General features: G+C 33.7%; 2 protein-coding genes across 2 annotated transcripts in view; one reads left to right on the top strand and one right to left on the bottom strand.

Annotated features, from left to right (window-relative positions):
• Nucleotides 1-15,492, top strand: part of kek5 (kekkon 5) — a 574,429-nt gene that overhangs the window by 280,226 nt on the left and 278,711 nt on the right. The gene's annotated exons all lie outside the window — the stretch shown is intronic.
• Nucleotides 5,790-9,409, bottom strand: LOC135833789 (QRFP-like peptide receptor). The gene is made up of 2 exons (XM_065347545.1): nucleotides 8,563-9,409; nucleotides 5,790-6,366 (listed from the first exon to the last, which is right to left on the bottom strand). Exons 1-2 carry the CDS (start codon nucleotides 9,216-9,218, stop codon nucleotides 5,961-5,963), a joined length of 1,062 nt encoding a protein of 353 aa, XP_065203617.1. The 5' UTR covers nucleotides 9,219-9,409; the 3' UTR covers nucleotides 5,790-5,960.

Below are 15,492 nucleotides of genomic sequence, written 5' to 3'. Positions count from 1 at the left end.
TCTGATGAGTTTTTCAAAACTGTTCGTTTGATAGAAATATTTGGTCATGGCCTGTTGCTTTATTATTTTTTAGATTTTTTAAAATTACTTCTATTTCTTAAAAAATAATTTGAGGTTTTGAAAGTTGGTGAATGGAATCTAAAAATTGACCTTGAAAAAAGAGACTCCAGGTCCATTGTCTTCCCTTTCTTTTTGAAATCAGTGTTTAGATAATTAGATTGAATTCTTCGCAAAAACGAATCAATCTCCAACCTCTGTCGTCTCTCGTACCATATCCATACTTACTTCCCTATAGTAAACTCTTGCTCATTTCTTCCTTTACCAATTTGACTGTCGAAATCGCCCATGATAAAAAGCTCTCTTGAAAATACATCACATTAATTGAAAATTCTAGATAGTTGATCATAGAAATCTTCAACATATTTTTCATCAGAAACCGAGGTTGGTGCATAAACCTGTATGAATTTGATTTTAGAATAAGTCAAGTACCTAAGTATTAAAACAGCCAATAAGCAAAGGCAAATGCAAAAACTCTCTTGTAATCACAGCGAATAGCTGATGGTTTAAGTTAGGCTATTACGTTTACTGTTGTGTCTTTTGGTTTGCATTTTAAAAATGTTTGAAATTACATTTCACTCTTTAAAACCTTTAATTAAATAGATTCTATTTTCATTTAGTCATTAAAATCGGGTTTTGTTGCATGAGAGGGCGAGGGGGCGTTTGGGACCAAGAGCGCGTACACGTAGAATCTGCCACCGCGTGTCGTGCGTGGAACCGTAGCTTCTCGCTCGGGAGTAGCGTTCTCATACTTCGAGTGCTTCAATGCATGGTTTAATATTGACCTAGAGAGATGAATTTTTCAGGATCTTATGTCTACATGAAATGGAACATTTTGGCGATGCGTCGCATTTAAATTTCCCAACTTTTCATTTCCGCTGCCAGCCTATCTAATGAAAATTTCGTCAAACTAACCTCTGTATTGAACCCCCGTTTAAAAAATACTCCACGTCTTGGTAATTCATTCGCTATAGTTATTTTTCACTTGTAATTTCGTTCACGTCACGTCGTCGCCTCGTCCTACTCAAGTTAACTCGCGAAAAACAAGATGAAAGTAAAACGTAAAAATAACGAGGAAACAGGATAATCTAACAAAACCGAAGTGGTAGGTTTATTTCTCCGTTGTTGTTTGTTAAATAAATGAAGTAAAATTCGTCCTTCCGATAGACTTCTTCACACCATACCTGCCTACCCATCCGATGCTCGAGGTGTGTAACTATATGAAAAATACGCGGTCAATTTTTTTTCCTAGTACTTGGAGCTTTCAAATATTAACGAGACGTTTACTCGAGTTAGAAAAATATCCGCTTCGTATCGACGATAATTACTAAACGTACTACTCGGTTTGTGATTAACGAGGAGAAACATGTCTACTCGTCCAAGTTGAACAACGACCCTATAGGACGACGATAATTTTAACGAGCGATGTCGAATCGATAAAAATCATTTGTCGTATGGTCGTCGACTCGTCGTATATAGCATAGTCGAGTTGTCGGCCAAATACGCTTGAAACTTTATCCACGAGCACGGTTAAAATGCAAATCGTGCTTCGATATTCCATAATAAAACAAGCTTTACCTTTTAGTCTATCTGGGGGTAAATTTCAAACTTTGTAAAACGTTATAAAATTTTTATTTAGACGAGTTCGAAGTTTCGGCTAACAAAAAAAATTCCCTAACACGGTATCAATTTTATAAGCGTTTTTTAATTTCTCGTTATTTGCTTTTCAGAAACAGAAAAATATACGCTCGGTCGTAAAAAAAAAAGGCAAGGCGAAGCGAAAACGTTCAAAGATATCGCAGTTTTTTTTTTATCAACATTAACTGACCGTTTTGGGCGGTAATTAATGGGATAATTTGTTTAATATATGGTCGTATTCGCAAAACTTCGCTTTATAAAAGCGGAAAAACGGAACCCCTTTGCGTGCACAGCCGAGCCGCTTTGAATACTACCTTATTTGTATTAGCAATTTTGATTTTGTTCAATCTACACTAGGTACACTTACAACTTCATCGAAGGTTTTTCTTTTTTTGCCCTACCTACCGCTGTGTGTGTTTTGAGTTCCTTCCTACTGTGTGGTTTAAAGGTCATCGCATTAGCGTTTAGTATTTATACAGATTCGTATTCGTATACCTACCTACCTTGTATAATACATAGTTTTACCAAAGTCACTTTCGTATAAGTATAAAACAACCCTCTGGCGCGGTAATTAGAGGTAAATCGTTCATGTTTTTGAATACTAAGCATGTAAACGTAGGTACTATATATCCAAGTCGCAATTTTATAGAATGAAAATTTTCACCCCATAAATACAAATGGGAATAAGTAAGTATTCAAACAAAGCGAGCTTTCTTTCCATTCTCTCGAGTGTATTATACGCGAATTGATACCAAAAAAAGAAGAGGTATGCAAATTTAGATATTACAGATTGGTTTGTGAAGTGACTCTTGAAAGTTTTTTCCCCCTTTTTTCACTACGTTGAGAGTCATTACCGAGTAATGATTTACGCAATACGCACCCGATTCGATGTAGGTTAAGGAATCAAGAAGTAGGTATATATCTTGATAGCGATCCTATCGCGTATTATAATTTTTTTCACAATAAGGAAAACCATTTTTCAATAGGTACCTGTCTCGATACGAATTCTTTTATAATTTTGGGTCCTGAGTTTTTTTGGAGAAAATTGAGGGCGAAAGTTATAGGTTTGGTGAACTTTCAAGAACTTGTATTTTGATAATCATTTTTTCGACGATATGTCCTGAATTTATCATTTTTACTTCGATCGTGATGTTGGATGGAATTGAAGCGTTGCTAGTCTACTTGCAAAATTAAAGGAGCTATGAAAAATCAAAATTTTCGTAATACTCTAGCATTAACTTATTTTTTAATTTTCAGTTTGTAGCCAATCAACGAATAGTAGGTAATTCGACATAAATCAGCAATTACTGTTTATCAAAACCAAATTCGAAACTGATTGTGAATTCAATTTTCAATATTTTTTTATTCATGTATGACTATATGAATAATGAATGATTTTATTTGGTTGAATGTTCTAATTTACGAGAAATTGATTCGGCTTCATTTTAATAAAAGTACATTGTTAGTACATTTTACTTAATAAATTATAAAAAAGACCAAGAAATGAAAAATCAGTAAGTATAAAAAAATGTAAATAAAAAAAAAAGCTTCTAGTTAGTTAATATAGTGAACTTGGCAACCAATGCAACCATCAATCAACATGGTGAAAGCAAATTCAAAAAATATCTTGCAATCAGCAAATAGCTGATGGTAGTGATGGTTTGTAAAAATTTGGAAGAAAAATTATAAAAAAGATCAAGAAATGAAAAATCAGCTTCTACATAGTTGATATAGTGAACTTGGCAAACAATGCAACCATCAGCCAATATGGTGAAAACAAATGCAAAAACTATCTTGCAATCAGCGAATTTAGAAGAACTAGCTGCTTTCATCTGGTCTGCTCTTTGCTTGAGTTCAAAATCAAAAGGGCTAGAGTAAGTTAAGTACTTACTTCGAAAATTTTAATTAGATATCTTTCTGCTTTTGTACTTCCTTTCTTGGGGGGACGCTAAAAACATAAATGCTACTCAACTTGTAGAGCTTCGAATGCTTTATGAAAGAGGTTATGTTTATATTTTACTCACGTCTAAAATTGAAAAAAATTTGAATATTATTGAGGTGAATCCCGAAAATAAATATCGAAGAATTTTGACATGAAGATCTTAAATTCTGAGTTGAAAATCATTCAAAAAAAATCGCGCCTCGAGGTCAGCCTTGAGTTGGTTGGTCCTCTCCAAAACCGCGTGAATATCGACTTGTCTCGTCGGGAGATGATCCATTACCGTGATAGTTTTGTCGCATCCATCGACCACGCACAGAACTTTCTTTCTTTTTCCGGAGGAGGTGGAACAATGGCCGACCACAAGAGTTCCGCATCCTCAGAAAGCACTGAAGAGGAGTCATCAATTAATTGTAGTACCTCGTCGATGGCATCGCTAACTTCGGGATAACGCGTGTTTAGCTCTCGTACAGCGATGTGTAGATCATGTATGTGTTCTTTCTGAGAGTTGCACCGTTTTTCGAGATTATCGTACTTGGATTTGATATCAGCCAATTCCTGGTTGAGAACGTTGAATTTGTTCTCAAGCTTTGCCCAAGTCCACTTTTAGAATATTCTACTGTGCAGTTGAAAATTTGAAAATTTCCATTTTTGGGAGAATTTGTGTTTTGAAATTATCTTTTTTCACATAAATTATACCAAAACATCGAAAGAAATCATTTTGGAAACTGAGAAAATATTTTGGAACACAGTGGTGTCTATTTTTTGGACATATTGCCAATTTCAAAAAATCGAAAAAATTAGGTAGGCATCGAAGGTTGTTAGCTATTATTTTCTCAATTTTTTGATATTGGCAGCCCTGTGTTTCAAAATATTTTCCAAATTTCAGAAATTGTATTTTTCGATTTTTTGGCATAATTAATGCAAAATATTTGAAAAGAGAATATTTCCGAATAAGGCTTTTGACGTATTGCGGGTTGCATATCGGTTTGCCTGAACTTTATCGGTTTGGTGGGCATTCTTATCAGTGAGTATCAAAATTTCATATTTTGAGCAATTTTCACAAGGTGTTTTTAAAGTTTATAGCTTTTATTTAGTTTTTCCTTCAATTTTAAACACTGTTAAATCCTGTGATGGAAAAAGATCCGCTCTTTGCCTCTTTGTTGAGGTTCAAAGACGTTTTATCAACTTCTTTAAAACTAGACGAAGAGAGGATCTTTTTCCATTACAGGGTTTAACAGTGTTTAAAATTGAAGAAAAAACTAAATAAAAGCTATACATTTCAAAAACACCTTGTGAAAATTGCTCAAAATATGAAATTTTGATGCTCACTGATAAGAATGCCCACCAAACTGATAAAGTTCAGGCAAACCGATATTCAACCCGCAATACGTCAAAAGCCTTATTTACATAAATGAAAATTAGCGATTTGCACATTTTCAGGCACTCAGTAGAACTCTGAAAGTGGTCTTTGATTTTGATAGCAACGATCTATACGTCGACGCAGAATCTCAAAAACGTACTACTTTTTTTATTACGAATAAAATGACTAACTATGGCGAAAATGTCGCGATTTTTTCGATGGCTAATATCTCTCCTCAAGGGACACATTCTAAGCTAAATTTTTTTCTGAGTTACTTTCAACTCCAAATGAAGATCTCCCTTGAATTTGATCAAAATCCTACGTCTTTTTTTTTCGTGACCTACCTTAATAGACATTGCTTTTTTTGTAGAGAGATGGAAGTTCTACGAGTAGAGTTGCATGTATTTTGCCTCAACTCAAAATTGAAGGAGCTTGAATTACGTATTTGAAATCTAAAAAATGCAAAATTTAAAACACTTTCAAGTTTTTAAAACGCGCCAAGGCCTTCAATTTTCAGTTTAGGAAAATAATGAACGTATAACTCAACTGTATAATGAGTACTTTCAAATCGAACACGAAATTCTCCAATTTTATATTTTTCTAAAGAAAAAAAAATGGTAGATATCGAAATGCGATGATTAATCATACCTACACATTTTTGTTTAATGTTACTTAAAGTTTGAAAGAAATGGTGAAATTATGAAGAAAATAGGCCAACTCAAGAATCTTTCTATCAAGAAGTGAAAATGAATTTTTACATTACTTAATGCTAAATATGTGAAACTATTTCAATGATGTCATCAGAGCAGTTTGAACAGAAATTTAAAAACATAAAAGCAACCAATATTCAAATATCAAGTGCGAAAATTCTCTTGCAATCAACGAAATGGAAAATTTGATATATTATCCATCAACACTATCATCAGTTTGCGTTTTTTTTTTACGACGGTCTCAGCGCCTTGTCTAAACAGTAATCATTTTCTGAACTTCTGCCTGATTTCTTTGTATTCCTTGAAGTCCCGTACAGATCATAGTTTTAAATGTGAGCTTGAATTGTTGACTCATTATGTAATACGCTACGAACGTAACAGAAGTATTGATGTAAGCTATGGAAAGAAATATCGATATGAGTAAATTGTAACATCGGTAATTCATCTCGCTGGATTTAATATCGTATATCATCGCCATAAAAAAAAGTATCCCTCGTGGAAATTCGGCGATTAAAAATAATATCAGGACTGTTAACGATATCATTACTGATCGATCAATTTGTTTTGTGCTATTATGACTTCTCACGTTATTTTCAATGTTTCTGAATGGAGTTGATTGTTCCTGGTATTTTTTTCTTGCTAGTAAAGTAACAATCAATCTGAAAACAAAAAACAGAAAAAAAAATGTTTGTAGGCAGTCAATTTTTAGTCAAGTATAATAGCGGATAATTGAGTATAACTGACTGGAGCGGTTGCTTTTTGGTCTCCAGTTATGCTAATTTTTCGGTTTCTGTGTTTTTCTAATTTTTGAAACCCTCTAGAAATTTTTCAGCTTTGTCACGAGGAATATGACATATGACCTATGGCCTTCCATATAATCAGAAAGGTAACGCTTGAAACAAAAACGCATCCACACACACTTCACACTTTGTACATAAGAAAATCTACCGAAGCAAATGCTCTTGTGGGCAAGACTACTGACTATGTCTGAATGTTGTTTCTTGGTTGGTAGACATCAAAGTTTCCACACATTTTCAACTTTTTGCGAAATCGCAAAACTTGAGAGGCCAATTTTGTAAAATATTTCATAGTGGAATTTTTTCAATTATTCATCATTTACTCATATTTGTACTAACAGAATGATTTTTTTCGCGATTACTTTTTTTTGCATTTGTTCATAATTTTTTCAAATTGAACGTTGTGTAAAAAGTCATCTCAACAAAATTTATTTCATTTTTCAAGTAAGTGTAAGTACCCACCTTTGGATCAATAAAATGGAGGGCGAAAAAAAACATACCATGATTTTAAGCAAATCTAAAAATTTGGGCGCTGGTGGATTGTTCGTTAATACGGTTGAATCAAAATTCCGATCGAAAATGTCGTGATTTGATTCGTGATTCGTATCTTTTTTTGTTGTGATTCGTGATTCACAACAATTATGATCCTTGAATCACGTTTACAAATCATTTTTGAGTGTCTCGTCTTCTTTATCAAAGACATTACATTACATTACATATGTAGTATGTACTTTTGATGTTTGCAAAATTTTACTTTGATTGAGATAGGTACCTATCTGTAGGCTTTAAAATAGGCTTACACAATTTTTGCCTGGTTCATTTCAATTTTATTAAAATATCATCAGCAGGGCTCCGATATTCTTTCTCTAAAAAACCCTAAATACGTATGCGCTTGAAAATACATAGTTCCTTAAAAATGCTAAAATATGCTTTAAAACGTAAAAATATTCCCTAATACCTATAGACCTACGAGTTCGATATGGGTACTTAATACTTATTGTTGTACAGGAAAAATCAATTCCCAGACGATTTTACTAACAAAAATGTAAAACAGAGCGTTTTATCTTATTATACGTTGAATTAAAAAATCAACAAGAAATGCAAACTTTATTAATTCCTTACCTATCATGTTGGTACGCGATTCAAATATTTGCTCGGCAACATTTCATCAAGTTTTTAACAATTTTCGTCAATTTTCACGCCAATTTTATCGTTTTTCTATGGCTAATTTCATCTCATTTGTTAAATTTTTTCTTATTTTCTTATTTTTTTTTTCTAAATATTTAGGCATTATTGCAAATAGATATTGTGAGTTTTTTCACCAGATTTTAGTCATTCGCAATTTTTATGACATTTTCAAAAAAATGTTGAGCAATTTTCACAAAATTTGTCAAATTTTTAGGTGAAATATACTTAATTGCATTTAATGAGGTCTGAACAGATCTAATTTAGATTCAGGAAATAATAAGCTGTATGATCAGATCTGTTCCGATCTGCTTAGATCTAATTAAATCTCCTGTATTAAATCTGATCAGTGATCAGAACCGATTAAAACTTTGATATGAGGGGTCATGGTCTAATCAGGTCAAATTGGATCCAGGAAATGTCCGGATCCGATCAGATCTGACCAGATCCAATCATTTTCCTCTGGGTTACCTGCAGGTATTAATTTTTCAGCGACTTCAGCAATTTTTAGTAGGTACCTATCTGAGAAGTCAGTTTCACAAATTTTACAGTTCAGTTTTTTAAGTGATTTATACACAATTTCATCCCAATTTTTGAAACACTTTCTTAACTTGTAGTCTTTTTTCAATCTTTCTTTAATTTTTGGTTACTTTGAGTGATTTTTACACCAATTCAGTAGTTTTTATGATACCTACTGGATGTGTTTAAATTCATTTCTAAAATTTTAATAAACGTTGATTTTTTCGATTTTTTTTCAAACTTAAGAGGGAAAGAGTTTGAAATGATCAGAAAAGTCTTATCCTAAATCTGAAGAACTAAGTATATATGCTTCAATTCTGCTGTGCATCAAAATTATTATATTTTTTTACTCACCTCAGACTGAACACAGCTAGCACAATCGAAGGTACCAATGCACCCAGCACTCCATATATCAGACGTGGTAACGAGAAAAGAATTCGATCTTGCGTATGAGCAATTCTATAACTGTATATATGATCAGTAGTACTATTTCTTTCAACGAATCGCGAAAAATATAACGGTATGCTGAGCAAAACGCATATTACGTAGTCAATGGTCATCACATTGCGAGTAATTGTCATATTACACCATAAACGTTCCTTCAACGGATGCACTACCGCTATATATTTCCATACCGTCAACTGCACTGTAAGGAGTACTGATGCCAGGTGAAACGTAATTATAAAATCATTACAGCATATATGAACTAATACTTCATTGTAAGTCCATCCTTCGTCTTTGCGACCACCGTGTTGAATGTTTTCAATCCAGGTATGTGGTATGGCTCCTAATAATACCGCTAAATCTGCGAGGGCCAAATGAGTAAATATCAAGTTGACTGGTGAAATCATATTCTTCCTCGTGAATACCAGTATGTTGAATAAGTTTAGAATCACTCCAATAAAACATATTGGGATATCTGCGTATCCGCTGAGATTTATTTTCGAGTAATATTCACCTATTGTAAGCAACGTGGTTCCGCAGAATGATCCTTCTGTTGACGTATCCATATTTTCGATGAGATTTTCACTCTAAATCACGCACATGGATGCAATTTTTCAATCAGTTATCGTTATTTCGAAAGTTCGAATCGAATTATACGCGAATCCATCGAAATGTAAGCTATAATTTATCTAAAATATTATTTAAATTTTGACAAAATACTTATGTGGGGAATGGCTGAGTATTCCGAAAACATATTCGTGGCATCGGGAGAGCCAAAAATAAACTGATGAAAACGTCAAGATAGGTTTTTTTTCAGCCGCCAAGTGGAATTGCTTAAGTAAACTTTAGTTCCATTCTTTGGTATGTGACCAGTAGGTAAAGGTACGTGAAGTAGTATGTAAATAATAGTGAATAGACGATAAGTTTACTCGTCGATTAGCATATGATATTGTACTCAGTATTTTATTAATTTCAATTGAAAAACCCACGCAAGCACGTAAAAAGGTGATAATTATTATCTTTTTAAAAATGTATCGTAAAACTGAGGGGTAAGATGAAGCAAAAACCTCATTCTCTCAGTTTGACGAGTTTATTATGCCACTTGAAATTATTGGTATTCGGACCTGTCTACCTTACTATGATTGAAACTGTTTTAAATAAACGTATTTTTGTAGCTCAATGTTGATGGATTTTAAAAACGACAATAACACGATAGTTCCTTACCTCTCTCTAGGAGCCCATTGTCAAATTTGATTTACTGGATATTGTACCCGTTGTTTCTTATTTGAGCAACAAAAATATTAGGTACTATACCACGATTTCCTATCATCTGCACCGGAGAGTTTCACGTTAAAGACTAACAGCTTGTTCTTCCATAACGTAAAACTCTCCATCGCAGATAAAAAGAAATCATGGTCATATTTTTATTGCTCTAATGGGGAAAAAACTAGTAAAAAGAAAAAAAATTAAATCGTGTTCAAGAAACAAAGTGGGTACTCGTACATAAAAGCATTGAATTAGGTACAAATAAGAAACGATGAATTTTTTATGTGTTTCTTTTAAAAATAGGTAAGAGGTTTGAAATATCTACTGCGCTGTATAGAAAACTTTCATAATTGAAGTACAAAAATTTTTAAATGCGGTAAAAGCGTCGCAGAAATGGAAAATTTCCCAACGCGAAGACAAATTTACCGCGTAAAAAAAATGTTGTTGGTATTTACCTAAAGAGGCAAGAAGATGATAAAGTATAAAGTACCTAACATTGTAATCATCCAGCGCCCCCCTTCTACACACTGATGACGACAAATTTTCTAAAAAGTTTTCATTTTTTTTACTCTCTCTCTCAAAGGGATGGATTATTTTTGTAAAATTTTAACGGCATGGTTTACCTGGTCTGCATGTTCGTCGAAACGCAGAATCAAAGGACTAATTTAAAAGCTTTTATTTACTTATATTTTAAAATGCCACGAAATTTTTTTCGTCTAGAGATGCGAAAGTCATTGTTCGAGTGGTTGGGTACCTACGCTGATGAGGTTGGTTTTGGGGCATTTTTTTTTTAATATCACAAAAGTAGAAAATTTTCTCAAAGTTTAAGTGGTTTAATGCCTACGAGAGCGAAAAAAACGTCGTGTTGTTTAATTTGCATCTTGGCGTTATGCTCCCACATACTTCCTTTCATCATCGTAAATGTAGAGTTTGTTCTAAAATAAGATTGTTATGAAACACCACAACTCGTCAACACCCTTTTGTGCGATGATGAGTGGTAAGTATAGAAAATTGTTGACGAATGTTTTATTTTATTCTAATGTGTTAATAATCGTTTCTAAATTCAAATTTTGGATGCATTTGATGGAAATTTTACCTATGTGGAATAGACTCCAGCGAGAGATTTGCCTGATCACTTTCTCAATTTTTTTCAAACTTAGGGAAACATGGAATTCCTGAAAAAAAACGTTACTTACTACATTAATAATATGTATTTTTAATTGAATTTTTTTCATAGAATCTGTATTTATTTCAAATATACCAGAGTTATGAGAAATTTTGTTCGTAGAGTGGGCAAAAAAATGAATCAAAGAAACCTCATCTGACTGTATGTGATTGCTCTGAAAAATCGAAATGCATAATTATCATATCAACATCGTTAATTAGCATATTTTCAATTTTCATTTGCTCAGAATTTTCATTTCATTTTATAAAAGTTTCAGTAAAATCATTGGGTTTGAAAATTTACGACTGGAAAATTAATCAATGAGTAGTATCACGTGCAGTGAAAACTACAGCCTACCTATGCAAAAAGTGAAACATGGTTGTTTCAAATTTAATTAATTGAGCTGAAGCTGATGAAAAATCAATCTTCACTATTTAGAAAAGGGTAATTGTAAAATGACAATTTAAAAAAAAAAATTGTGAATTGTGATTTTTTTTTGTTTTACTATTAAGTATACCAAAAATTCAATAAAGAAATGAAAAGCAACGTGCAAAATATCGAATGATAAAAATTGAATCTGGAAAGTTGTGATGGGATGTCTATTAAGAAAGATGGGTAAATTTTTAGATAAAAGTGAGAAAAATTGATAAGTAAGTGGAGTTTTCACAAATAATTACCTATACCTCACCAAGTCAAATTTTAAACACTAAATTTCTTTTTTTGATTTCCAATGAATTAATTAAAAATTCAAATTAGGATGCTATAAGATTACGGAATTCTTACAGCTTTAAATCTGCTTAAGTTTACATTTGTCAAGGAACTTATTTTGGGGTACATAATTTGTACAACATATCAAAATGAGACTACTATACCTACAATCTTTCAAATTAGAATACGAATAGATTAAATTTTTTCAATTTTTCAGTTTGCATTTACCTTTCCTATAAGTAAGAAGTCACTTTTTTGGAAAATTGTCTGTTTGCATTTTTTGCACAATATTTGTATTTCTTAGAGCTTTAACAACATGAGAAAATAAAAAAGAACTAAAATCCGATTAAAAACAGAAATGGGTTACAAAATTCAATTGGTATTGGTCCTTTTGAGATGACCAACCCATTTTAAGGATTTGACACGAGACGAGAAACTTCTCTTTATAATTATTAACTTATGTCATCGCTTAATTTAATTTGAGTCTCAAGGGAAGAGCAATGTAAGTTAGGGTGGATTATCCCCCCCCCCCCAAAAAAAAAGTCAGAAGATTTTGACCAAATTCAACAGAAACCATCACTTTGAGTTGAAAGTGATTCGGAAAACATTTTAGCTCCGGAGGTGTGCTCTTGAAGGGGAGAAATGGGCTGTCAAAGAGAAGGCATTTTCGAAAAAATCGTATTTTTTCACTCCTGTTTGTCGCCAACCAATCCGTTCATTCGTGTTTTGAAAATTTGTCTTCTGGAATATTTCGTGTTAATCATAACAAAACAATGAAATGTATAATTTCTGAAACTGGGCAAATATTTTGGAACGGAGTCGTGCCAATTTTTAGGTCATTAATGAACCAAAAATTCGAGAAAAATAGGTAGCCAAAAACTTATGAAATTTTTGTATTTTTTGAAATTTTCCATAATATCTAAATAATTGGCACCATTGCGTTCCAAAATATGTCCCCAGTTTCAGGAATGATATATTATTTCGATGTTTTGGCTTGATCAATGCGAAGTGTTAGAGAGAACAAAATTTAGTAGAACCCTACAAGTCTCAAAACAGGTTGGATAACTAATGACAGAAGTGAAAAACCCACGATTTTTTCAAAAATGCTCTCTCTTTGTGGGGTTATTTCTCTCCTTCAAGCGCATATTTGAAGTTGAAATGTTTTCTTTTTTTGGGCGATCTACTTTAATTTCAGTATTTACGAAATGCTGTTGAAGGTAAGGGAAGAAATGCATCAGCATGAATTACAAGAATATCTTCCAGTAAGTAGGTGTTGTCTGTTGTTTTACTTAAGCTTATAGCATGCCACTAGCAATTTGTAATTCCATCATTGTATCATCCTAGTCTGTATGGGTAGTAGGGTGGTCCTTGTTTTCAAAGTTAAAATTTTGCTCCCTCCCAACCCCCGAAGTGGTGACCTCTGGTGAGAAAATGATCCCTATTTTTTATTTTATCCATTTTCAAAAAACTCGGGCTGCGGTGAGCCTCTCAATTTTCAAAAATTTTATAAAATACAAATTCACTGTGAAGTTTTAAAATTTCAAAATTTCAAGTTCTGTTTTCTCTAAAAAAATATCTTTTGAGTAAAATAAACTCTCGTGACGATTTTATCCCCCTCCATTGAAAACCAGGCTGACCCTCCTAAAATAGCTCAAATTTAATGCAAAATATGAATTTCAGCTATTTCAGGGGACCAACTTGGTTTTCCAGGGATGGGGTTAATATCCTGATGAGAGTTCATTTTACTCAAAAGAGACTTTTTAAAAGTGATAGAACTTGGAATTTTTGTATTTTGAAAATGCTTCAAAGTTGGATTTTTTCAAGTTTTTGGAAATTGAGAGTCCCACCGCAGCCCAAGTTTTTCAAAAATTGAAAAAATAAAAAATAGGGGATTATTTTCTCACTAGAGGTCACCACTTTGAGTTAAGGACCATCCCTAATAGGTATGGGTATTTAGAAAGAGACATCTCTTTGGTTGCACTGTGTGAGAACGATTTACCTGTCAAAATACGATTTTTTTCTAATAAAGGAGTAGATTTGGTTTCAGTTGAACTACAGAACTATATTATTGATATCACACGCAAGCAAGGTACTACATACCTACTAGCAATCACACACGAGCGTATAAAAGTGTACATCCTGCCATAGATACCACCAGAACAGGCAGGTTTTGTGCCAGGAAGAGGCACAAGAGAACAAATCCTAAATGTATGCCAAGTGATTGAAAAGGCAAGAGAATTCAACAAGCTAGTATATATGTGCTTCATTGACTACAAGAAGCCATTTGACAATGTGAACTGGAAGATCCTCTGGCAAAACCTCAAAAAGCTTGGAGTACCAGAGCACCTTGTCAGTCTCATGGAGAGTCTGTATTTCACAGGTGAGAGTTGAAGGAGAGCTCACCAATCATTTCCATACAGCAAAAGAAGTGAGACAGGGATGCATATTCAGCCCAATTCTCTTCAATGCATATGGAGAATGGGTAATGAGAACTGCCCTAGAGGATTGGGAAAAGGGAGTCAGAATTGGAGGAAAGACATTGTCAAACTTATAATATGCGGATGATGCAACCCTGCTTGCAGAGACACCAGATGAGATGAAGGAAATGCTCAGGAAAGTTGAAGAAGCCAGCAATGAGGCAGGTCTGAGGGTCAACAAAGGAAAAATCAAAATAATGATAATTGACAGGGAGCAAAAGAACAGACCTGAAATATTGGAGATTGGTGGTATAGAGGTTGTATAGGACTTTGTGTACCTTGGTTCATTAATAACGAATCAGGGAAGCTCAGCTTGAGAAATCAGGAGAAGGTCGGCCATAGCAAAGACAGCAATGGGAAAGCTCAACTGGATATGGAAAAGCCACAACATTACAAAGGCCACAAAGCTGAGAATCGTAAAAACGCTAGTCTTCTCCATCTTCCTCTATGCGTCAGAATGCTGGATAGTACGGAAGGCAGATCAAGATAAAATTGACGCATTCGAAATGTACTGCTACAGACACATGCTAAGGATATCATGGGCCCAGAAAAGAACAAATGCATCAATACTTCAACAACTGGGCATAAAGGAAAGGCTAAGCACAGTCATCACCTCATCAGGAGACGAATACTACACTACTTCGGACACATCGTGAGACAGGACAACCTGGAAAAATTGACCGCCTAAGGCCACATAGATGGCAAGAAGGGAAGGGGAAGATCACCCACCCGATACACAGACTTAATTAAGAAAACTGCCAAAATGTCACTGGGAGAATGCACGAGAAAGGGCGAGGACAGAGATAGCTGGAGGGAACTGGTCGCGGAGATTTTATAGTCGCAATGTCCGGATACAGGCAAGCGAGGAAGAAGAAGATACCAAGATAGACAAATACACCTAATCCACCCACCTCTACCCCGTAAACTGACTAAACAAAATTCTAAAATAAAATTAAAATACGTTCACTTCTCGTAAACTGTACAATTCAACAAAATTGTTCTTATAATTTCTTCTCAACAATCAAAGCTCTTGTCTTCCAAAACAGGAAACTGTACCTACACTCGTATGAATTTCAAGGTGGTAAGTATAAAAAGTGCCATGTGTGGGATTTAAAACTCAAACACAGCTAAAATTTAATTTCATTATTTTCAATTCACTTTTATCGAATAAACCTTTTAAAAGTTACGCATTCGCCACATTTTGTTTCGCAAAAAAAAATCATG

This window comes from Planococcus citri, chromosome 2 (assembly GCF_950023065.1).
Source record: "Planococcus citri chromosome 2, ihPlaCitr1.1, whole genome shotgun sequence".
Taxonomy (NCBI): domain Eukaryota; kingdom Metazoa; phylum Arthropoda; class Insecta; order Hemiptera; family Pseudococcidae; genus Planococcus; species Planococcus citri.
The sequence above is the reverse complement of the archived record's forward strand: the minus strand, read 5'-3'. Positions and strand labels throughout refer to the sequence as shown.